This window comes from Peromyscus maniculatus, chromosome 3 (assembly GCF_049852395.1).
Source record: "Peromyscus maniculatus bairdii isolate BWxNUB_F1_BW_parent chromosome 3, HU_Pman_BW_mat_3.1, whole genome shotgun sequence".
Classification (NCBI taxonomy): Eukaryota; Metazoa; Chordata; class Mammalia; order Rodentia; family Cricetidae; genus Peromyscus; species Peromyscus maniculatus.
Window position 1 is genome coordinate 54485128 of NC_134854.1, and position 25025 is coordinate 54510152.

Genomic DNA, 25025 nt, shown 5'->3' on the forward strand with positions numbered 1-25025 from the left:
TCTCTTGGTGGGGCATGAAATGTCCCAGTGGGAAACAAGGGATCCTAAGTTGGCATTTGATGAAATACTTGACTGCCAAGCAAAGTAGCCAGCTATTAACTTTACAAAGGGAAGTCATCCTCAGGAACAAGCCTGGCGGACACTGTGATCCCAAAGGCACCATACCCAAGCCAATGGGAGAGGGCAAAGAAAATGGCACAGCCAGTGGACCTGAAAATAGGCTTGGATTCACTTGGAGCAGTGGTTCTCAATCTTCGTAATGCAACCCTTTAATACAGTTTCTTTAATATAGTTGTTCTTCATGTTGTGGTGACCCGCAACCAAAAATTATTTCCAATCCTGCTTCACCACTGTGATATTGCTACTGTTATGAATGGTAATGTAAATATCTGTGTTTTTTAATGGTCTTAAGTGGCCCCTGTGAAAGGGTCATTTGACCCCAAAAGAGGTCATGACCCACAGGTTGAGAAATGCTGGCTTGGAGGAAGAGCTACCACCTTAAATTTTGTACAGGACATCTTCATGGACTCAACAGTTCTCCCTAGAACCTAAGCAGATTGAGCTAAATTCCTCAGCTAAAGTGAACAGAAACTCTCTTCACTTAGCTATGGAATCCAAACCATCAACAATGAAAAGAAAGATGTACAGCTAATTCAGGAAGCCTTCATATGCCTCCATTAATCTCTGCCTGCATTTGGCTTCTTCCTAGGAAGTTAAAAAAAAAGCCAAACAAACAAAAATGGAAGTTAGTAGTACCTGTAAGTGTGAAACTGTGTATGCAGAACAGGATCATGGAGTATGTGGAAGTTGGTCGATATACCTTACATGGTATGCCAAAACTTTTCCTTTAGTATTTTAGAGCAAGTTCTAGGCATTTTATTATTTCACTTGGCAATGCTATAAGCTTTTGAACAATTATAGTCATAAGTAACATTCTTAGAATTAATTCAATAAGATTCAGTGTTTTACCCTTATCATTGTCTCATGTCTGTAACAAATTGTTCTTAATAGTAACAAGTCAGATTAGACAGAACACAAAAGATCTTTAGGGTAGTGAAACCATGCCATGTGGTAATATAATGGTGGATACATGTTACCATGAATTTGTCCATCTCGTTATATGGTACAACACCAAGAGTGAATCTCAATGTAAACTATGGGTTCTGGGTGATAGTCCTGTGTGGATGTAGGCTCATGGTTTGCAACAAATGAGCCTCTGCAGTGAGGGATGTGGAAAATGGAGGAGGCTATGTATGGGGAGGGAGATATATGTGGAATTCCTCTGCTTTTTTCTCAGTGAACCTGAACTTGTCCTAAGAAAGTCCATTAAAAGAACAAGCAAGGACATATGCCTGATCCTGTATTTGGGAGAATTAACTAAACCCTTACCTCCCAAGATAACACATGTCTTTCTTAGCACCCCTCCACAACAATTTCCATCCAAATATACTAGCATTTTAAACATGCCTCTTGGGAAACTTTATTAGTTGTATGATGCTGGCATGCAAATGTACTTAGGATTGGCTACTCTCTGACTCCTCTTCAGTAGTCACTCTAGTGGTAAGGGGAAGATGCTCACACCAGCCCAAACTCATACAAATTCCCTTTCTACTCCATCTATTCATAAGTACTTTCCTTCTCACTTGCCCCTCAACTCTATTCCTCTGCTGGGCCCATCACAGCACCTGTATGTGTTTAATATTTACAAGCCCAGACAGAGCTCACAGAAAGGAAAGCAGCCTTACACGAGGTGGAAACAGCTCTGGACATACTTATAAGTACAGCAAGGTTGCTTGTATGGAGTTGCCACAGACAGGCTAAAATATCTCTTTTCAGAAGTTGGTGCAATGGGGGAAGACATAACTGACCTATGGAAATCGGATGTATCTACTTGGTAGGAATGTTCTAGAGTATCAGCCTGACCATTCAGCTCAAGCAGTATTGCAATTCATAATGTCCTCTTAACTTACTGTTTGCTAGTCCGCTGAATTGTAGATGTTTGTGCTGGTGTGTTTTGTGCGAATTTCTTCTCGCTCCTCGTTTTTCTTTCTCAAGGGCATTTGCATATGCATTTTTGCATATGTATTTTCTGTCTCAAGGATATTTGCCTGTGTATTTTTTGTTGAATACTATTATCACTTTGCTTCAATTACTGATGCTTCACCTTCTTGCATTTTTGGCTTCTTGAAATTCCATGTACATGTTAGAATCATCTTATCATATTCCCAAAAAAACTGAGAATGACAAACAATTACTAAGCAGTTTTGAGAGGACTGTCATCCACAGTATTGAGCATGTTGACCTACAGACATGAATAGGGGTAAGAATGACATTTGTACTTCCCTTGATTTTTTTCAATAATATTCCATTTATTTCTTTATAGAACGTTTGAATGATATCCATTAATTTTATACTAATGTATTGAATTTTCTAATAAATGGTTTCAGGTATTAATTTATTTTTCATTATTTGAAAATGGAATATTAAACTACTTTATATGTTAATATCTTATTCAGCACACTTCAGATGCTGTTACTGGTTCTAACAGGATTTTGGCAAGATCTTGATATTTTTACTTAAAATGTCTTAAGTCTCCAAAAAAATCTGCTACTTTATTTCTTCTCTTATTGTTGTTTGTCATTTTTTAATATTATTGAATTCAGTGTAAATTAGTGTTTCAAATTAAATCTATGTAACTGAACATTTATTTTTTCCTTCCTAGGACTTGGAAAAAAGCTATTTTATTTTATAGATATGTTGGTTAAATAAAACTCCAAAATCCTCCAGCTTGTCCATCTATAGATAGACCTTCTCCCATATATTTTATTAGACACTAATCCTGTGTATAGCATAGTATTACAGTAGATACTAGTCATTAAGGGCTATTAAAAATTTTCACATGATTTTAGTTTTTCCATTTTCTATCAGTGCAGTAAAATAAATGTTTCTTAATCTTTGCACTATTGAAAACAACCTCACTTGGTTATAAAAAAAGAAACATAAATTAAGACACTAAAAGGAAGTGTGGGAAGATATTTCACGGTTTGTTACATTTTGAGAAGAAGAATGCAAAATGGAATTATAAATGGCAGCTTTGTCAAAATGAGTAAGTGTGCATGTAAGTTAAAGACTGAAATAATTCAATTATTTTGACAGGATTAGACCAAAAGACTCCTTCTTTTCTTTTTTAAATTTTAAACGAACTGTGTTACTTCACATTTTGATGAATAGTTTTTGTTGTTTTGGAAGATCATTACACTGTATCAAAATCACCACCCACAGGCTCTAAATAGAAGTTTCCATCCACGACAACAGACAGAAGTAATAACATTCATATTCACTGTAACTGTTCAGGGCAGACCAAGGTTGCTCCCGCTTGTTGGAAATCCTAGTTTTGGTCTTTAGACCTGAAGGAATGAAGAAGTGAATGACATAGAGGTAGGTACTTCAACACATGACCCAAGTAAAGTGGCTAAATCTGTAAGTATGTCAAAGGAATCTAAGCGTTTTTATTTCACTACCTTTGGCTAGAAATTTAAAGGTGTCAAGGACTGATCGAAAAGTCTGGTGTTTTCACAGCCCTCAAGAGAAAATGAAGAGCAATCTGTCTCAGCTTTCTTCAGTTGGAGTTTTAACAGAGAGAAGACAAGGGCTTCTTGGGTTTTTCTTCAGCCCACATAATACCTGATTAAGTCTGGGTGCTGTTAGGGACATGAATTAGCACTGGCTACTGAAGTCAAAACAGGTGGTCAGGAACACTGAGAGAGCTGTGGCTTTGACTGATGAACTGAAGATGTGTAGAATGAATGAGTAGAGAATGCAGAGGTGCCCAGCTGTGTTAGTGAGGACAAAGAGTGATTTGACAATGAGATCCTTACAGTGTAGTTAATCCTCAACCTTCACAGAGACTCTTAGATATTCAATAGCAGCCCTTTTTCTCTGATATAGGACCTAAGGACACTTCAGCCAGGCTATTGTACAAAATGAAATCAAATTCAGTGTTCTTGGTAATCAATGTTTTATATTAAAAAGTAAAATGTAGACTAGAGAGACGAATCAGTGGTTAAGTGCACTTGCTGCTCTTCCAGAGGACCTGGGTTTGAATCCCAGCACCCACATGGCAGCTCACAACTATTTGTAACTCTATTTCCAGGAGATCCCACACCCTTTTCTGGTCTCTGTGGGCACCAGGCACGCACCATATGGTATACAGACAAAAATCACTCATATGCATAAAATTTAATGGAATTCCACTTTACAGATGTTTTAACCAGTTCCTCATTGGCAGTAGGAAATTTTTCATGATATTCCTTCAGTCATTTCAGAGCTTGTTTCAAACTTTTATAACACCCGTTCAAATTTTTTTTAAAGGAATCTTTAAAGTGTTCTATATTTTGCAAGTGGTAGTAATGTTTGACGTGGGAAGAAAATAATTATTCCAAGTATTTTAATTACAAGATCTGTTATAGCATATATATCACTTTCTAATAAATATTCTTTTATTTCTTGAAATAGGAAGAGAGAAAGAAAGAGGAACATAATTCCATGTATTGTCAAAGTATTGTCAGCTTTGAAAGTAAAATGAGATTTTTAAGAGAAATTAGAAGATCTTAATTGTCATCTACTGGTCACCCCATCTCACTGCAAATCCTTGTGGCTGAACCATCCATGGGCTCTCCCTACTCAGGTCTTATACTAGTGGTTCTTTCTCAACTTGTGGGTAGCGACCTCTTTAAGGGGTTGCATATCAGATATCCTGCATATCAGATATTTACACTATGATTCATAACAGTAGCAAAATCATAGTTATGAAGTAGCAATGAAAATAATTTTATGGTTGGAGGTGACCACAACATGAGGAGCTGCATTGAAAGGTTGCAGCATTAGGAAGGTTGAGAATCACTGTCTTCTGCTGTCAGGAGAGATAATAATAGTTGCTTTTTCTACTGAATTGAGTCATAACAAGTCTCAAGTGATAAACCAATGTAGAAGTACATTGAACACACTAAGGCAGTTTATCATTATTAACCAGTTTATCATTGTTTTCCTAGAAGTTCACATGATCAGATGACCAGAGCAATTTAATGGACCTGCCATGGGTTTATATCTCATTAACATCTTCTAGCAGTCTGCTTGCAGAAACTTCATTAAATCCTAATCTTGGTTTGACAGTGCTGCTCTGTGAATATATTTTGAAGCTCTCCCTTTCTGCTATTACTGTGTAATCAATTACTATAAGAGTTGGTTGCTTTAAGCAATACGCCTTTATTAGCTTACATTTCTGTAGATTAGAAGTTTGGTCAAGCGTTGATTAGGTTCTTGGCTGGGGTTCGGTTGCTGGGGTTTCTCAAGATTATACAGAATAATCTTTTCCTACAGGGATTACTTCTTGCCACCATAATAAAACATCTGAGAAAGACAACTTAAGGGGAAAATGGTTGATTTTGATGCAGTTTTTCAGAGTTTTTAGTCTGCAGTGAGCTAGGTCTTATGCTGTGTGTGTGATGAGGTTGAACATCACTGCAGTAGGATCACATGACAGAGGAGGGTGTTCATCTTAGGGACAAAGAAAAAGTAAGGTAGAGATGAAGAAAACAGGGCAAGAGACACCTTTCAAAGACTGACCTCATGACTTACTTCCTTAAACTAGGCTCCACCTCCCAATAGTCCATTCTGCTATGGAGGAAATGAATTAGTCTTTTGATAAAGTTAGCACCATCAGGCCCCAGTCACTGATCACTAGTGCCCACTGCTGGGCCCAGGCCTGAAGCATGAGCCTATGGAGACTTGTCACATTGAAACAATAATGCCAATGCCTCAGATCAGCTGGTATTGAGTTTCTTGAAGTTGTTGCTTCAGGTCCTTTCTTTCTCACTGACTCTTATCTGGAGGACCTCAACAGAGATAGGTAGGTAGGTAGGTAGATAGATAGATAGATAGATAGATAGATAGATAGATAGATAGATAAGTAGATAGAAAGAGGACATTTCTTGACCCCCCTCTATATCAAAGTCTGTGGCCAAATGACTCTCACATTTCAAATTTTGAGTTACCCTGTGGTTGGTCACAAGAATCAGATTTAATGGCTTCTTGAGTTTGAGTCAGGTCCACTCATATCTTATCTATTTTTAAATTGAAAGATTTGTGACCTTGATTGCAACTGTGAATAACCTATAGCAGCTTTTATGTTAGTGATTTACTAAATAATGAGGAGAAGTTTAAGTGTTTTGAAAGAGAATTCTGTGTACTATGTGCCTGGAAGTCAGAATGCTTCACTTTCCATGATTCATAGTCCTACTTTTTTTCTCCTGGAAGAAAAGAGATCTTGTATAAAAGTCATCCAGATGTTCAAGGTTTAAGAAGCATAGATACAACATTTCAAGTCCAAAATTCTAATTCTGTTATAATCACTCTGTCCCCTTCCTTCCATTACTAGTCTTCAGAGTCAGGCTTAGGAAAGAGGTAAACAGGCTTCAGACCTCGATTTTACCACCTCATGTATATATGAGCTCAGCAATAAGTGTAACTTGCTTGATCTTTTCTTTCTACAAAAAGGTGATGATATTACCTGCCTTGTAAACTTTTTGTAATTGTTAAAAAACTTTATATACACCCAGTCCTAGAGTGTATATAACACCTAGTTATACTGCAAAAGTAAATAGTAATCTTTCTATTATTGTCATGGGGATGCATACTTTTATGTGCCATGGGGAGGCTTATGTTATTATCAGATTAACCTTATTTTCTTCTATTGACCTTTTAAATAACTCACAACCTAGGTGACAGGCTAACTTTGCTTTTAGTACCTTAAATGACATTTAAGAATATATTATACATTGTTTTATTTTTCTTCATCATTGATGGGTCTAAAGTTCCCAAACTCTACAGGAAGACTTTGCTTCCCCAAAATAAGCAACACTTCCATCCTAGTTCAGATACGTATTTTTGATTGTTATGTCTCAGCACTAAATTTTAAAAAGCTTCTGGCTTTAGATAAAATTGAAAGAATATATTTGACAAGAAAGGTGTATGCTTTTGGAAATCGCATGCTCCTAGAACATGGTCAAATATCTTTTAAGGCAGTAACAGTAATTACAGATCATGTTTTAACAACACAAAAGAACTTGGTAGTACCACCATATTCCATGTCACCTGCAACACATAGAACAAAAATGAATTTGAGGCCCAATAAGGATCCTGTTTCTTCTAGGAAATAGTCAGCTGGGAAGATAGGGCATTAAGGTTTTTTTTTTTTTTTTTTCCACAAAATTGCTGAATGCCAATACATCTAACATTATAACAACCAATTCCTTAGTTATTAAATGACCACCCTGTTATCAAGACACATTTCAAAGCCTTCTCCTCAATCTACCATTATGTTCTGAATTTCACCAAGCTCTAATCTCTGTCCTACCTTAAAAGGCTCAATTTACACTATTGAGGTGAGAGTCTCCAACTTTGTAAATGTCCTCTAATGTATTCCTGACATAACAGCCAGGGAGGTCAGACTCTTAATGGCTTCACATAATCAACCTAACCATCTAAAAAGGATCAACAGTTGACTAATTGTCATATGTGCCTTTAATAATATGGAAAATATTTAAAGCAATCTGATAGACCTTGTCTTTAAAATGAACTGTATTGTAAACATTTTGTGAATATGTATCATGTAAAGTTTTTAATTCAGTGTAGTATGTTATCCCACATACCACAGTTGCCTTTACAAGTTAGTGTAAAATATTTGTGTGTTACATAAAACTTTAATATGTCTGTAGTGCCATTTGGCACTACATCATGAAATAACTCTAATTAATGGGTTAGAAGCTTAAGGATCAAGTTATGGTCACTTTTCTTTCTAAAATCATTGCGGGGGGGGAGTATACATTCTGCTTGTTCTTAGATCAAATCTCAAATGACCCTAGGAAAGAAGGTTCATATCCATGTCATCCCAATAATAATTTTAAGGTTTATATTAGTAATTAAACTTGGGCTATGGGATATATGGCCTATGGTGCTATTTATAGATCACTATGTACAAGTCCTCTAGAAAAAGCCAGTTCAAAGGAGCACTGTTAGTGGAGGGAATTCTGTATGTGTAATTCCAAATGGCAGGCAGAAAATTTTTACTAGCAAAGCAACAAATTTTGCTCACCATTCAGGGGCAAAATCCAACTTATTCAGTATATTGTTTTGTAAATACACTACCAGATTAGGATAAATAATAATTGTTCATTAGGACTCTAGTAAAGCTAACCCCTGTCTATCTTCACTATTCACTAGCTGTGTATGGTTTGAGTCTTTCAATCTATTATGTCTTTAATTGCATAGTTAGCTGACTGAATATCAAATGCCTGCCATGTTTATCTCAGTATTGGGAATTGAGCAGGGTAAAATAAGGCTATTTTGTGAATAGAAATAGCTATTGATCATTTTGTTCTATAAAATATGGAAACACAATTTTAAAAAGAAAATCAAATCATATGTATATTATTTAAGACACATCAAATCTTCCAATTTTTAACACATTAGGAAACCATTCCTTCAAATTCTTATGTCTGTATTTTTTTCTCAAAAGGGTCACAATAGATCTATATTTTCATTATCCAATGCACTAATTTATATTTACACTAGGGATTTGCTCATTATAAATGGCTTTGTGAAAAAACCAAGACTTGTGTTTGAAGGGCAGATGACCCCCTTTTGCTTCTTTTGTGTTATTTTCATTTACTTATTTATAAATTGAGCATGTTATCATGCTATCGCTCTGAGTTGTCATCATCACTGAGGTGAGAATGAGAATCTTCCTAAAGAAGATCTCCATGTAGGCTCCTGTCAGATAACCCAGAACTGCAATGGAACTGAGGCTTTAGGAATCAACTGGGGTTGGTGTAGTGAGCAGAGAGATTATGTTGTTGAGTATTAAGTCTTCCATCAATTTTGTTGTAGGTTTGATTTTGTAAATTTCGAGTGTGCATACTTTCTTGTCTTGCTAATTATACAATGGCTTGTGAAGTGTGTTTCTTGATGATCTCAACTGACATAAGGAATGCCAGTACTGTGAAGGCAGTAGATGCTCCCTTCAGGACAAATGGGATTATTGGGAGTTATGTGTCTATCAGTCTCAAAAATAATTTCCCTTTAATTTTATGCAGATACCAACATACTTGAGTATAATATCTATTTTTACTTAAATTTATACATACTTGGAAACTGGACAGCCAAATTACAGAATTTACATATGTATTCAAAAGACAATGAATAAAACTAAGAGTATCAGCCATGTGCTATTATTGTATTGAGTTTGGCCAGTCAATCCTTCAATGTTTATCAATTGCTTAGGTGCTTTCCTGGCAATAGGATTAGAAAGATTATTTAAAATGTTGCTTCTTACCTTCATGTCTTTGCTAAGTTATTAGATCCCATTTAAAAGCATTATATCTTACGCTTGTAAGATCCAGGATGACAACTGTTACACCTTTGAAATGAGTTAGAATTAGCACCTGCAGGGTGATAATCTCTAATCCATTAGCAGGTGGCTCCCTGCTGTCCCAGTCACATCAGACAATGTTAGAACCAGAGACTGGATTGTCCATTTGTTTTGCTTTCCACTCACATTTCCATTTGTACACATTAAGCATGTGCTCAAGAAAACCCATCCCTGCTCCTTGTGAGTTGCTATAAATAAGTTGATTAGATTTATCAATTTAAATGTGTTCAGTTTCAGCATTTTATAGTTACCTTGGTAGCTTCTGATTGATTTATTTCAGGTCAATGTTGTATGCTGTTTGGAATATTATTACTCTTGACTCTATTGCCAATGTGATTCCAGATTTATCCCAATATTGATTACCTGCACATTGAACCAGAACTCTTCTCATGTTGTCATTCCAATTATTAATTGCATTTTTTACAGAACAGATTAATCTCTATTAATCTCCTCAAGTTTATTTCTCTAGACTGTAATCATCTAGGCTCAATCATTTTATATTACAATTATAAAATATAGACTTAACTGTTATCCTCAGATGTATATGTTGATAGCTCTTTTCCAGTAATTTTCCAAAACCAAGATACCCAGAAGCAATGATGTCATTGTTATTTAGACATTTTCTCACAAAACTAAGGTTTGTTTGGTATGAAGGAACTATTTTGATCATTCTTCATTAATTTTCAATGGTCATTTTAGCCCTAAGCTTGATTATTTCTGGGGAGGATGGGAGGTCAGTGAATGGGAACATTTGATGCTTCCAAAGTAAGAATGAAAAACACTCACCCCCCACTTTTTTAAATGTGGAAACTACCCTTCTTCAGAGTCTGCAAGGGTCAGGAAGCAGCTGACTCTCCCAAACTACATGAGATCTGATGTTAATACTCAAATTGGTTCACCAGCTCTGCACACAGCAGATCCTTTGGTGAAAGGAGACTGAGTGTGGCTGTGTATGGGAGAGCAGAGGGTGGTGGAAATGAAGCCCATGTGACGACGTATGCAGAAAGTAGTAATCTGGTTTTTAGAGAATGGGATCTGTAATTCAACTTATCATCCTTAATTGCATGTGTCTAACATCTAATGCATATCATTTCTATTCAGCATATCTTTTAAAATAGCCACTTTTCTCTGCCATTGTTAAAAGAACGAGGAGGAATTCAGAGAATGTGGTTTAGACAGTGGATGGGGATCCAGCACCCCTACCAAACAACTGGGACAATCCAAGTTCTAAACTGCCCATTGCACACTCTGACTACAGATGTCAGTAGGTCCCTAATGAAGTAAGTTTGCCAGGTTTCTAACAAGATTTTCCCCTTTCCCAAAGCAACACTGCATAATCAATGAAGCCTTTCCTTGTGCTCTGGCTTTCCTCTCTAGGTCTTTATTTTTTGTAGTCAATGAGCTCGGCCTTAAATGAAAGCTAGAGTTGGATGAACTGAATCAACTGGAAATAGCAGCTGAAAGGCATGCAAATCAAGAATGGCAAGGTCCAGCTCTTCCGTTCTTGGAGCAGAGGCTCGCTTCAGGCCAAGTGGCTCCCTGGGCAACTGTTCATTTGTTCTAAGATTTGGTTCCTGGTATGGAACCAGGCATTCATAATCCAGTATTTGCCAGCTAAACCAAGGAAATACACATCTATCTTATCTTTACCTTGTGGTGCCTTAGTGTCCCTCTGAAACTTTCTGAGTGCTGTGGGAACTGTGTGGGAAGGAGTTTACAACACTTGTGTGTATGGGGAGGGAGCAGGGTAGAGACTCTGATATTTTCTGCTTTACTTAACTAAGCATAGGTCAACTACTAGAAGTGATTTTAGGCAGTATGGACAGCAAGCATCCACTTTGGTACCTATGCTAAAAAGCCTTCACAGATAGTGCAAATAAAAATTCATCTCTCTCTCTCTCTCTCTCTCTCTCTCTCTCTCTCTCTCTCTCTCTCTCACACACACACACACACACACACACACAAATGCATACTTGGGGGTTATAAAATTATTTGCAATTTTTAAGACATCATTGGCCTAATGTAGAAAAGATTTAATCGAGTTATGATGCTTGAAGAGTTAATATCTGCTTAATGAACAACCATTAATTTAAGATAGTATCTGTGTAGACAGTGTTTCTTGATTTCTGGGTACTGTATGTGACACAGCTGAGTTACAGTAGTAGAAGGACCTAGAACATAGTCAAAGTGGCATCTGGGAGGTCTTTGAGAAGTGAAAAGTCTGCCTAGGAGTCAAGGGGACCAAGTGCCAACTAAGTGAGCTCCTATTACTAGAAGTAAAAGAAAACTTCAATCTGGTCTTCTAGGATGCATTGAGGAAAGACATAAGGCTTTTACTATAATAAATGAGAAGAAAGTGTCTCACTATTTCTGCCAATGATTCAAAGAGATCTAGGCATTGGAGATTATCTATCTATCTATCTATCTATCTATCTATCTATCTATCTATCTACCTATCATCTATCTGTCTGTCTATCTATATCTGTTTAGAGGTCTACAGATGCTTTATAGGTCCATCAAGATGGCTCAGTAGATAGAGGTGCTTACATGCAATTCCAATAACCTCAGTTTGAATCATGAATCCTACAAAATGGCTGGAGAGAACCAGTTCCCAAGAATTGCCCTCTGACCTCTACATGCTCACCTTGGCATTCATACACTTGCTTTCATGTGGCTGTACATGGCAAACAGATACAAACATACACAAATACAATAAATAAGTACTTAAAGGAAGTTTTGTTCAAAGTTTTCAGTCAAATAAAACAAACTACTAGGAACGTTTCTGTCCAAGTCTTAGTGTAGACTTGTTTGTATTTTTTATAGGGAAAAAACAAGTTATTATGGTGATTTATTAATTATATTGTAGATGTGTTTTTATATTTAAGGAAAACTTTCTTTGCTAGCTTGAATAATAACTGTGAATCAAGTTTATCATTCATCTGTCTACATTCTAGAAGACTCTAAATATATCACCTGTATACTTCAGTATCAACCAGCATGCTCCAGGTAGAACATCTGCATGTGTTACAAAGAGCAACTTTCTTACTCACAGATAGGCACCAAAGGATAGCAGAGGCTTAGAATCCATGACAAGCCAGTCCCACAAAGCTTGTGTCACTTGTCTAGGATAGACACAGTTTTGTCTATGTACATCTGGGGGTCCCCTAAAGCTCACTCTACCCCGGGTCTCATAGACAACTGCACTGTCTAGGCTAATGCACTGCAGGGCCTTATGTTCTAGGAGGGATAGGACCAGAGTCTGTCTCCTTTTGATCAGTTCTTCCTTGTCTCAGGAAGTAATATTACTAGCACATTCAACACCTATTCTAAAATGATGAATAAGAAAGAATAAGTGGCTTTCAAAGCCATCCAGGGTCTTACCTTGTTATACTTTTTTACCTTTCTGATTAATGAAATACTTCATATCATTTAATCAGCACAGTTAGATTCCTTTGTAAAATTCTTCTCACATGGGTGATTTTTAGTAGTTCTTGATCTGGTATCAGATGATAGGAGCTTTCTCTTGGCATTGGAGAACGATTCTGCCTTGAGAACTCCCTACCTCACACACATCACTGAGATCAGATCCACAATTTATGTTCTTAATCTTTTTCCAAATGCAGGATGGTGTCTGGTGCTGTTTCTTTGCTTAGTGGCATGCCAGTGAACTTGAAAATCTGCATGCTGTTTTGTTAATTATGTTTTTAATTGAGTCACTTCGCCTGAATGAGCAAAGTCACCAGCTATTAGAAGTGTTGCCTGAACACAGTAGTTCGTAAAGCCACCCTGATTGTTTTAGAATAACATGGAAGCAGAGTAACACTTCTGACAGTAATCCTTTCCTTGTGTAGCCGAGGTTACATAATTTGGGACACGCTCTTTTACTGAGTTGGGCTGCATGAGTGCAGAGCCTGGTTTTCAACCAATCTAAGACATTTATTCATGACTTGTTACTAATAGGGGTTCTTACATCCAGATAATGATTCAGCTTGTCAATACCTTCCTTTGCTTTTTAACACCCCAAATAAGAAAGGTCATTCCAATTTCCCACAATGAGACATTGCCAAGAATATCAGACTACATTTTTAAAGTCATAATCACTTGATTTTTTAAAGCACTTTTATATCTCACAAAGGATATCAATTTTAGTCGTTGCTGCAGTCTCCTTTGGGTGGTTTATTCTCTGCTGTGTGCTGCTGTCTACTTTACATGGCTGAATACCTTGCAAATGCCACCTCTAAACACTGGTTTCGTGGCCCTTCTGCCTCAAGTTCCCTCATTTCCCTTCTTCTTCCAAAATAAATATGTAAGTAAACGTGTACATCGATAACTAAAACATGTCCCAACTCTCTAGCACCCTTCATCCTATTGAGCAGTGTGACTCCTTGGGTTTGTGTACTCAGAGAGGACTGTTTGTACATTTACCACAGGGAGCATCATATTTGTTCAATTCTCCTTTATCCCCACATTGCAGGGCTACTTTGGAGAAATGTGTCTCACATTCACTGTTCATATCTCACATAGCACACAACCACTTCCTATAGAGGCCATGAGAACTGGGGACCAATCACGCATGAATGTGTCCTAAACTGTCATACTCTCTAGCAGGTGCAATTCTACCATTGAAATGGTTCATCTGAGAGTTTCCTGTTTTTAGGATATGGGTCATATAAAATTAAATGAACACACTGTTTTTATCAGTCTAATTGATATGTACATGATTGCAGTAGGCATGGACTATTGGGCTCCTCTCTATGCGTGGGTTTTGGGCTCAGACTTGGGACACTTTCTTTTAAGACTTAGTGTTTGACTATGTAAGTCCAAGAAGGTTAGAGTAAGTGAAGACTTAGCAATATCATAAGTCAGATACGCGGCTTTAAGAGATGGTATGATTCCAAGGAAATGGTCAGATCTTTTTACAATAGACCAGTGTGAAGTTAATACAAATGTAGGAAGAAAAGTGACCAAAGAATAAGGAAAAACACAACCCAAACTATAAAAATCTACTTTAGGATTTTACATATGAGATTTTACAATTCTCATATGTAAAATAGGAAACAACAAAATCACTATCAACTGGAAGTGAGGGGGTGTAATGAAGGGCAAGGTTGAGGGAAAGACAGCTTAGGAGAGCAGGTGATCCCAGCTGGATCAAGGACCGAGAGGGAGAACAAGGAAAAAGAGACCATGATAAATGAAGACCCAAAGTACTAGAGAGGCCCACAGAAATCCACAACGATACCTCCACAATAGACTACTGGCAATGGTCGAGAGACAGCCCGAACTGACCTACTCTGGTGATAGGATGGCCAAACACCCTAACTGTCGTGCTAGGAATCTCATTCAATGACTGATGGAAGAGATCCATGGCCAGGCCCCAGGTGGAGCTCCAGGAGTCCAATCAGCGAGAAAGAGGAGGGATTGTATGAGCGAGAATTGTTGAGACCAGGGTTGGAAAAAGCACAGGGACAAATAGACAAACTAGTGGAAACACATGAACTATGAACCAATAGCTGAGGAGCCCCCAACTAGATCAGGCCCTCTGGATAAGTGAGACAGTTGATTAGCTTGAACTGTTTGAGAGGCATCCAGGCAGTGGGACCGGGTCCTGTCCTTAGTGCATGAGCTGGCAGTTTGGAACCTGGGGCCTATGCGGGGACACTTTGCTCAGCCTGGGAGGAGGGGACTGGACCTGCCTGGACTGAATCTACCAGGTTGAGCTGAATCCCCAGGGGAGTTCTTGCCCTGGAGGAGATGGGAATGGGGGGAGGGCTAGGGGGCGGGCAGAGGGGGGTGGCAGGAGGAGGGAGGACAGGGGAATCTGTGGCTGATATATAAAATTAAATCAAATTATAAAATAAAAATAACTATCGTTCAGTAAATTTGTAAGGTATAAAGATAAAAGAAGGGTGTTGTATTTGTTAAACAGATCTTCAATTTACAATAATCCAGTCCCAAAAAGATTCCCAAGCACAGTGGGGGAAATGAATTTAATTTTGTTTTTTAAAAGTCCAGGTTCTTTGGCCTTTAAAAAAGGCAAAAATATATCTAAAATAAGATATATTTTAGCTCTGCTGGCAGAAAAGTGCTGTCCTCTACACATTCCCTGGGATGTGTTCTTATGTGTCTGCATACTCCCACCTCCAGACTTCAGTGTGACTTCTATGGCCAGCATGTGTTATAATTCTACAAAGCATGGCCTCTGGACATAGACATACAATTAGTAAACAAGAATAAAGCTTTAGTACAACCAAAAAGTTCATTTCTGTACTGTAGGAAAACAAATCCAGGTGAGGAAACATGTGTGTGTGTGTGTGTGTGTGTGTGTGTGTGTGTGTGTGTGTGTGTGTGTGTTGCTTTAGATGCACGATCAGTTGCCACAGTGGATAGCAGGTTGTTTTTTCACATTATTTATTTTACTTATAAGCTATATTTTGTTTGCCTAAATGTGTTTCTTTCTAAATTGAATGGTCATGAGAGCTTGCAGCATTTTCTTTCCAGTTTTTCCTGTTTCATTTCACAGAATTTATAACACTTGACTATGGCATTCAGGGGTTGTTTGTGGTCAGAGTTTCTAGACTGGGCATGGACCCGTGTGCTCCAAAGAGAAAGAACATAAGATGATCTTAATTGTTCCTCTACCTAATTGCAGTAGATAAACATTAAAATGCTCATAAAGAAATCAGAAAATTATAAAAACTTAAAATTAAATCTCTAATTTGCGCCGGGCGGTAGTGGCGCACGCCTTTAATCCCAGCACTCGGGAGGCAGAGCCAGGTGGATCTCTGTGAGTTCGAGGCCAGCCTGGACTACCAAGTGAGTTCCAGGAGAGGCACAAAGCTACACAGAGAAACCCTGTCTCGAAAAACCAAAAAAAAAAAAAAAAAACCACAAACAAACAAAAAAAAAAAAAACAAAAAAACTCTAATTTGCTTTGATTATATAAGTCAAAGCAGTAAAGAAATAATGCAGATAATTTGAGCCATTTGACTAGTTTGATCCACCACATAATTAACAAACACATCTAGGTACCAGTTATATTATAAAGAAAATATCAAATATACTCATTTCTCTAGAGTTTTTGTTGTAGTCGACTTGTTTTCCCTTCCTTATTATTGCATGCTTCTGTGTACTTAGAGCTAAATTTGACTGAGACAGCAATTTTCAAGAAACTTACACTCTTTGTAGAGACTGATAGGGGCCAGAGCTGAAAGGCTACACATTTTTAGTCAAAATGGAATTTCTTAGTATATTACCAAGCCAGAACACATGAGAGAAATCCCTGGGGTATTTTGTCTAAATAAATACATGGTTGTCCTCATTTTTTTTTCTTTAGAAAGGTAAAAATTACTTAAATGTATAATATATTTGGTTTGTTTTAATTTTGAACTGTTAAGTCTTTTATGTTTGATTAGTTGTCTTAGTGAACTAACAAGTAGATGATGTTAAACTTAGGGAAACTCATTAAGAGATTTTAGTAGAGTCAGAACAAGGTCAAACAGGAGACATAAATGGATAATTATTGAATTCTAGAAGTCATTCTGGGAAGGTTTCTTTATCCGTTGCTAATTTTAAGCTGAACACAGGAATACTGAATTTAACTAAATGTATAATTACCAAAATCCAGAATGTGAGATATATTGACTAAATGGTTTATATTTTGTCAGAATGTAAAAAGCAAGAACTGGAAGTCAGAGGATGGCTATCATGTATGTTAAAAGCAAGTTAAAAGGCATTCAGATTTTTTAATTAGGTAAATCTAAAACATTTAAATAAAGCCCTCAAACAATACAAGGAAAGATTTTCTTTGTGAATTACTTGTTGAGGGATGAGCTGTAGTTGGGACAAGGAATGTGCTAAGTCTCTTGATAGCCTGAAAAGTGCTCTGTTATAAAAATTCACTCAGTCTGTGTCTTTGCATGATTTTCAATGTCTTACGTTTCATTTTTACAATTCACAAGGTTAAAAAAAATACTACTTCAGAAAAGTTAAAGCAAGTAGAGCACAAAATATCTAGTATATTCTAGTTGTGAATGGATACAGATGCATCTCCAGTTGCTTGCTGATTGTTTTTACTTACAATACACTTCTGGAGAGACCAATGGTTGTTTCCAGCCCAGAGTCAATGTGTTGTACATCCTGTGGTCCAGATGGCTAAGATATTATTTTAGCTTAGAAGTTCACTCTTCTGTTTTAAGTTATATTTCTGTGACTTTTTCAAGATCAAAGTTTTAGGAGCAACTTCTAAGCACTGGGGCTCTCTTTGTCTTAGCCAAATAAAAAGATGGAAAAGGAATGTTTTTCCATGTGGAAGGGCATAGAATATAATTGTAAACTGAGGGGGTTTTCCTTACTTCACACCCGTGGAATTGTACTGACATCGTCACTAATTTTCAACTCTGGGCTCAGGATTCAAAGGACACATCATGAGTTGTTTCTTGAATTTGTATTATGCTTCCAAAAAATAAAGGCAGAATGAATTTGTGGCCTGTGAAGGCTGAAGGAGACTTTAGCTGATTTTAATTAAATCATTTCTCCGTCTCGTGACATTTTTGCTTTTATATAATACAAAAATGCCAAGTTTGATGTCTGTTATATTTTTTTCAGTAAAAAAAGAGCATTTTTGTATTAGTCAGAGTTTTGAACACTGTGAAAAACAGTCAAAATAGTTTAAAGAAGGAAGTATTTCTGTTACTCACAGCTTTGGATATTTTAATGTGTGTTGGCTGACTTTATTTTGGGGGGCCAAGGTGATACAGAATATTGAAGAAGCATGTCTGTCTGTTCATTTCACGGAGACGGGGAAACAGAGAGAAGTAACAGAAAGGGGGTGGGGTGAGATACGGCCTTCAAAGACATGTCCCATGACCGACCATCTCAACACGCTCCACCTTCTACAGTTCTACTGTCGCTTAGTGCTCTACTCATATTTTTTTTTTAACACATCAATGGATTGAATCATGGATAGAGACAGACTCCTTCTAACAGTCCACTCATTTCCTCAAAGCCCTAATTGCTAGATTTGGGGACCAAACTTCTAATTTGCAAAGGACACTTTATATGCAAACCACAGAGCTGTAGAGGTGAGCCAAGCTGATAATGTAATTCCTAATATTCCATATTATCTCTCTGTCTGTATCCGGTAGCTTTTATGAGAAGCGTCTCCAGCAGTTAATTTATTATCGGCCCTACAACTTACTCCCACTCTCTTGATATCCAAACCGATTCGATTAGTTGTGACATTCTGAGTTTGTTCGAAGACAAAAGTAAAATCAGTTGTGGAATTAAAGTTTGAATAATAAGTTCTGCCTCCAGATAGTGCATTAGTCTATCTAAACAGGGCAAGTAGGGACAGTGTCCAGTATCCTTGTCTATATTTACATCAGGTGTTGCAATTTTCAAAATCTTAGACCCCATTACAATGGTTTAGAGAGGAGGAGTTCCCTGCATTCTAATCAGCCCTGTCTCAGAGGAGGCTGAAGTGTAACAAGTGGATGCTTTTCTCCAGTGAGCTCCTTTATTTGTCATCGAGTTTCAGGCTTCATTGAGATAACTCAACAGTATATACTATGTCCCAGCATCCATTTATGGTAGTCTCCAATTTGTTAAACCCAGTGAATTACGGCTGTCAGGTCAAATATAATAACGATGGCAGAAGGTGGGAAGACATAAAGAAGTTTCTCAAAAGAACTCAGCCAATTTAGTAAGTTTTACCCTTTCATTGTTTCTTTTTCTCAGTGTGAAAAATAATTAGCTGCTTCCCTAATTGCTGTGTGTGTCTGAGGGGGGCTTGTTCTTATTTCTATGTTCATCTGGTACCCAGCATGTTGGAGAACAAGCACAGTGAAGCTATGTGCAGGAAAAGGTTTTGCTTTTATTTGATGCTGAGAATAAATAGTCAACTATTCAGATACAACATGCAAGCTGCTATCTGCACATATACTAATTACCACATATTTATTGCCAAGAAGTTAACTGAGTGGTTTTTTTTTTTTTTTTTTTTTTTTTTTTTGAGCACTCAAATAGGATTAAATACTGTTTGGTGCACTTGGGTAATTTTATTCATTCTGTTTCTTTGTCTCTTCTTTTATACCTTTATTCTTTTTATACTCCCATAAAAACTGAGATATTAAGATATTGGTTTAATCACAATGACTTCTGACCTCTTCATTGACTACATTTATTAAGACCAGGGGATCATCACCCCATTGCTTGGTCAGGAAGTTTTCTTCAGGGTTGTGCTTTCTCAGTGGGAATGTTCAGATTCTCACAATTATCTATATCATAACAATATAGTTAAAGTAATTTACAGGTAATTTTTACATATGAAAGCAAAATATAAGTTGAAATCTATGTTGAAAAGTCCTGGATGAAAGAGTTAATTTGCCTTTTATGAATTCTCAAAAGTTTCACCATAGTTCTTAGGCACTGAAAGAAGGTGCTTAGGCAGCCTTTGGGGAAAGCAAGGACTCTGGCTCACTTTATGCCTAACCATTTTAAATGGTGCTTGAATGTCCTAGGAAAAAGTACATCATATAGGTGCACAGAGACCTCATCTCTGAGAACTCTGACAAGCTTGCAAGTCAGTGAGTCTAGTTGGCTTTCTACATCTCCTCATGAGATTAGAATTCACCTCTTATTTTCTAGGGACATTTTAGTGAGAGCATCATAAGAATGCAGCATTTGGAAAGGCAAAGCTGCCAATCCTGGATTGTAGATGGGGATGGAAATGGTGAGTGAGTAGCAAAGCAGGGTTCATGTTTTAAAGGGCTAAGTGAACAAAAAGTGAATTTTAGTTTATAGTCAAAATATGCTTATTCATACTATCGAATCTAGTCATTGATAGCAAAACAAAATACTACTCTAATAAGTGACAATTCTAATGTCATGGGAATTGCTACAAGCTTAGTAACCATGGTATCGTTTTTTAGATATTTATGGATTAGAAAACCAAGCTACAGAATAGAGTGATCACCAACACACACATGTGCATGCACACACACACATTGCACACACACACACATTATACACATACACACACATGAGTGTGCACACACAAGAGTAGTCTTATTATTCACTAAGGTGATTGTAAAATCATTAAAAACTAGTCTATTGCCAGTTTTGGAAAAAAGAAAACAGCCACACTAATAATAACCAAAGATTACTTGTACACTTTCATGTGATCTACACAACACCATTAACACAGCCAATGGAGGTAAATGACTATCAAGTAAGTTTGTAGTCAATGGCTTCCTTGGGGGTGTTTAGGCAAGGCAAACATCTTGGCAGAGAGTTATCACAAGTATCCTTAAATAAAGCAGGGATCTTTCTAGTGTTATCTAGGGATTTTTATTTATGTCTGATGAGAAGCATTTTGATTTCTGAGCAAGTATAATCACCATTCCCCAGATCTGAAGATTTAATGGTTCTAGAGTAAAGTCGGTTAATAAATTGTTAGTATCATAGCATGCCAGCTCTATTTCTGTGTTTCACACTAATAAATAATGGAATGATACTATGTTTGAGTGAACATGGATAGATAAGAATCAGAGATGCTGCTCACCGGCAAATGTACCTAAACATAAAACACAGTCAGTACATGTTACTGTACATCATCACTTGCCATGGCCATACCAGAGAGTCCTGTGGCTGCAACGCCGTGAATGTTTCCAGGAACTTCCAGGCACCCTAAAGATGAGTGTAGTCGCCATTACCAAGTGATGTAAGCAACAAGATTGATTGTGGGAATTTGCTTGAGATTCCCTTGCCTTCACAACCCAGAGGCATACATACATGACAAATGGCTGTGGAGTCCGATATGAAGAATGGTTGAATATTGTCAATGACCATGTAACTTATTGCTTTTTGCAGCTGCTGGGCAGAAATGATAAAATTCTACTTGCAATAATCGATACAATTTTCATAAAACCCAGTGTTCCAGAAGCTTCTTACAGGGTGCTTTATCAGAGGGTTGAATCTTTGTTTCAACTTAGGTTGAAATCACCTTCTTCTCTCTCTCTTCCCTCCCAGACATGTCATCCCAACAGTACCAGCAGCAACGTCGAAAATTTGCAGCTGCCTTCTTGGCATTCATTTTCATCTTGGCAGCCGTGGACATTGCTGAGGCTGGGAAGAAAGAGAAGCCGGGTAAGCAGTTGAGTCACAGAGAGATGCTTCCTTGGATGGTACCCAAGTAGCCTAGCTACCTACTTCTAGTCCCTCCCACCATTTCTAACTTCCTTTTAATGACTTAGGGAAACCCTAAGTGAGACTTGTCTCATGTTGCCCCATTTTACTCCTGAATGAATATGCCCTTGAATAGTCATGAGTGGGCTGTGGTTTTGGAGGTCTCTTTTAGTCCGTGACCTATACCACATTTCTGTTATGGCTTTTATCTACAGAAAAAAAAAAAAACAGACCATCAATTTTCAATGAAATTGTTAATCTGGCCACTATTACTTCTAATAGACATTTCCTCCTCATTTTTTCAAGCTTTTTATAAGCTACGTAGACTTGTTTATTTTTACAAAAATATTTCCTTCTTTTTATACAATTTAATATACAAATCTCGAGATTCCATCTGGTACATGTGTGTTATTTAGCTGTTTGTTGCTGCATTCAAACACCTGAGGAGTGAACTTAAGAAGAAGACAGCTTTATTTCACTTAGCGTTCTAGAAGGATAAGTCCATCACAGCTTGTATGGCAGAACAGCTCACATCATGGTGGTCAGGAAGCAGGCAGAGAGGCAATGCCTTCACTCAGAAATACTTGTTTCTAAAAGGAAACGTTAGTGATTTACTTAAAACAGTCTCTATCACACACATGATTTAGTAGTATTCGTTCTGTTCCCTACCCCCATGTTTTCTTTCTCTCTCCTCTTAACCATGCATTGGCTTGAACATTGAGAAGACATCTGGCATATTCCAATTGTCTTCCTGGAAAATGCAGATAGAGGTGAAAGTCATAGACTCCACAACTGAGATGCTAAGGAGTGAACTTAGCCATATCTAGAAGTTCAGGACAGTCCTGGATGGTGATTGCTTTTGCTTCCTTCCTTGCAGAAAAAAAGGTGAAAAAATCTGACTGTGGAGAATGGCAGTGGAGTGTGTGCGTGCCCACCAGTGGTGACTGTGGACTGGGCACCCGGGAGGGCACACGCACTGGCGCCGAGTGCAAGCAAACCATGAAGACCCAGAGATGTAAGATCCCTTGCAACTGGAAGAAGCAGTTTGGAGGTCAGTCTCATCCTGTGTCCTATACCTTTCATCCACTATATGAAATACTTTTGGAATATTTCTATCATTCATTTTCAAGGCCAACTCATGTTTATATTCAATTAAATAAGTGTATTTTCTTAGACACAAGGTGACCAGAGAGCTTGCCTCTCAGATTCAGCACTAGTGATATCAGGGGCTGGATTTTTATTGTCTTTTTTTTTCTTTCTTGTACATTATAAGATATTTAGCAACATCCTTATTATCTAATTTTTTAAAACCATAATACAACCTGCTCTACCAGCCAGGAAAACTGGCCAAATGTCATTTGGTAGTCAAAACTGTTTGTAGTTAAGCATCAATCCTTATACAGGCATAGAATATGCACTGGTGCCCTCCCAATAATTGTTCTGTTCCATCTTCTCCTCCACTTCACTTTCCAGTTTCCCCTTTCGTACTTATTCTCCTTCTTCATGTCCCTTGTTATTACTCTTTCTTTTGACTCCTTCCCATCCTCCGCATATGTTTATAGATTCGCTCACTGACTCTACCAGGCATGATCATAGCCCATGTTCGTAGACTTTTGTCTGACTAACTCTAGTCAGTTCCATGCTGTTCTGATAGATCTACTTGAGACAAGTTTTCTCAACACTTCCAACTTTAATTCAATATTCAGCATTTCATCTTTCACGCATTAATCAACATTTCCATCTTTAACCATATACATTCATCTACATGCATGTGTGCGTTTTTTGTTGTGTAATGTTGTTCATGTGCATTTGTGTGATTGTGAGTGCATATATGTTCAGGTTACATGTGTGTGGATACCAAAGGTTGGTGTTGATATCTCTCTCCATTGCTCTCCTCTTCATTTTCTGAGGCTGGGTCTCTTGTTGAATCTGGAACCCAGTGATTCTACTAGTCAAGGTAGCCAGCTTGCTACAGGGATCCCTCTCTCTGATTCCAGAACACTAGAATTACAGGTGGGTTACCACATCTGCCCAGCTTTTTATGTGGGTTCTGGTCACCAAGACTCTGATCTTCATGTGTATTTGAGGCAAGCCCTTTATCCACAGCATCTCCAGAGTGCTCCTATCCCAATTTAAAAATCCCAAGTGCCTTTTTCTTCTACATCACACACTTTGTGTTTTTCCTGACCATCATGGAGCATAATGACCAGAGTCCTACTTATGCCATACAGAAACACACCATGGCCTAAATATGAGTAAAGATAGAGAATGAATATGTGCACGTGTAGTCTTGACTTCCTCTGTAACTTTGGAGTACATTTTTATGAATGGCAGTAACTGCCATAATAGCAATAGAGTTCATATAAATTAGACTTTAAATAGTATGGAGCACTGTTAAGACTCACTTGTAAAAAGTTTGTAGGATGTATCTTAAAGGACTCATGTCGTGAACATCTATATAAATCTCAAAAAATAATACAGAATTAAAACAAACAAACAACCCTAACTATCCAGGAAGAGAGTTAGTAAATATCAACAGACTTGTTTTCTGAGGAGAATATATAGTAATGAATAAACACCTGGAAAGATATTCAATTTCTCTGTCCCATTAAGGGGAGAGAGATTGAAACCCTGGTGACATATTACTATGTGCCCATCAGAATGACTGGAATAAAAACATTATGATATTGAATGCTAGTGAAGATGCAGAGATGCTATGTCATGTATTTACTGTCAATGGAAATATAAAATGGCACAGCCATACTAAAAAAGAATATCACTTTTCGGAGGGGTTGCTTATTTTATGTTTGTATGAAATTAAACATGAGTTGAGCTTACCATGTAACTCAGCAGTTTCTAGGACTTTATTTTTCCTCAGAGAAAATAGAATTTTATTCACAAAACCCCTTATATGAATATATAGTATTTACATATGTATATATTTTAGCCAAAATATAGAAGCAATCCAGGCATCTTTAAGCTGCTGAATGGGTAAATAAACTGTGATATATCTATATCATGGAAGGTTACTTAGTTGTATAAAAGCATACACTATTGATAGGCACAAGTTGAGCTGATTGCCAGAAATTTATGCTAAGTAAAGAAATAGCCAGTCCCAGAGCCAGAGAGATGGCTCAGTTGTTAGGAGCACATGTGTTTGCAGTGGACTTGGGTTCGGTTCCCACCACCCCCATATAGTAACTCACAACCATTAGTTATTCCAGTTCAAGAGGATAATACACCATCTTCTAAATCCTGTGGGCACCAGAGTAGCCATTCACAAAAGTTTACATAGTTTAAAATCTCATTTATAGTATGAAATGAGCTGGAGAAGAGATTTGTGGTTGTAAGG

General features: G+C 37.4%; 1 protein-coding gene across 1 annotated transcript in view; it reads left to right on the forward strand.

The window, feature by feature from the left end:
- Ptn (pleiotrophin) overlaps positions 1-25025 on the forward strand; it is an 85039-nt gene that overhangs the window by 42488 nt on the left and 17526 nt on the right. The window contains exons 2-3 of the mRNA XM_006996658.4: positions 21518-21634; positions 22551-22724. Of these exons, the coding sequence (XP_006996720.1) occupies positions 21520-21634; positions 22551-22724 (289 nt within the window). The 5' untranslated portion in view covers positions 21518-21519. The remainder of the gene's footprint in view (positions 1-21517; positions 21635-22550; positions 22725-25025) is intronic.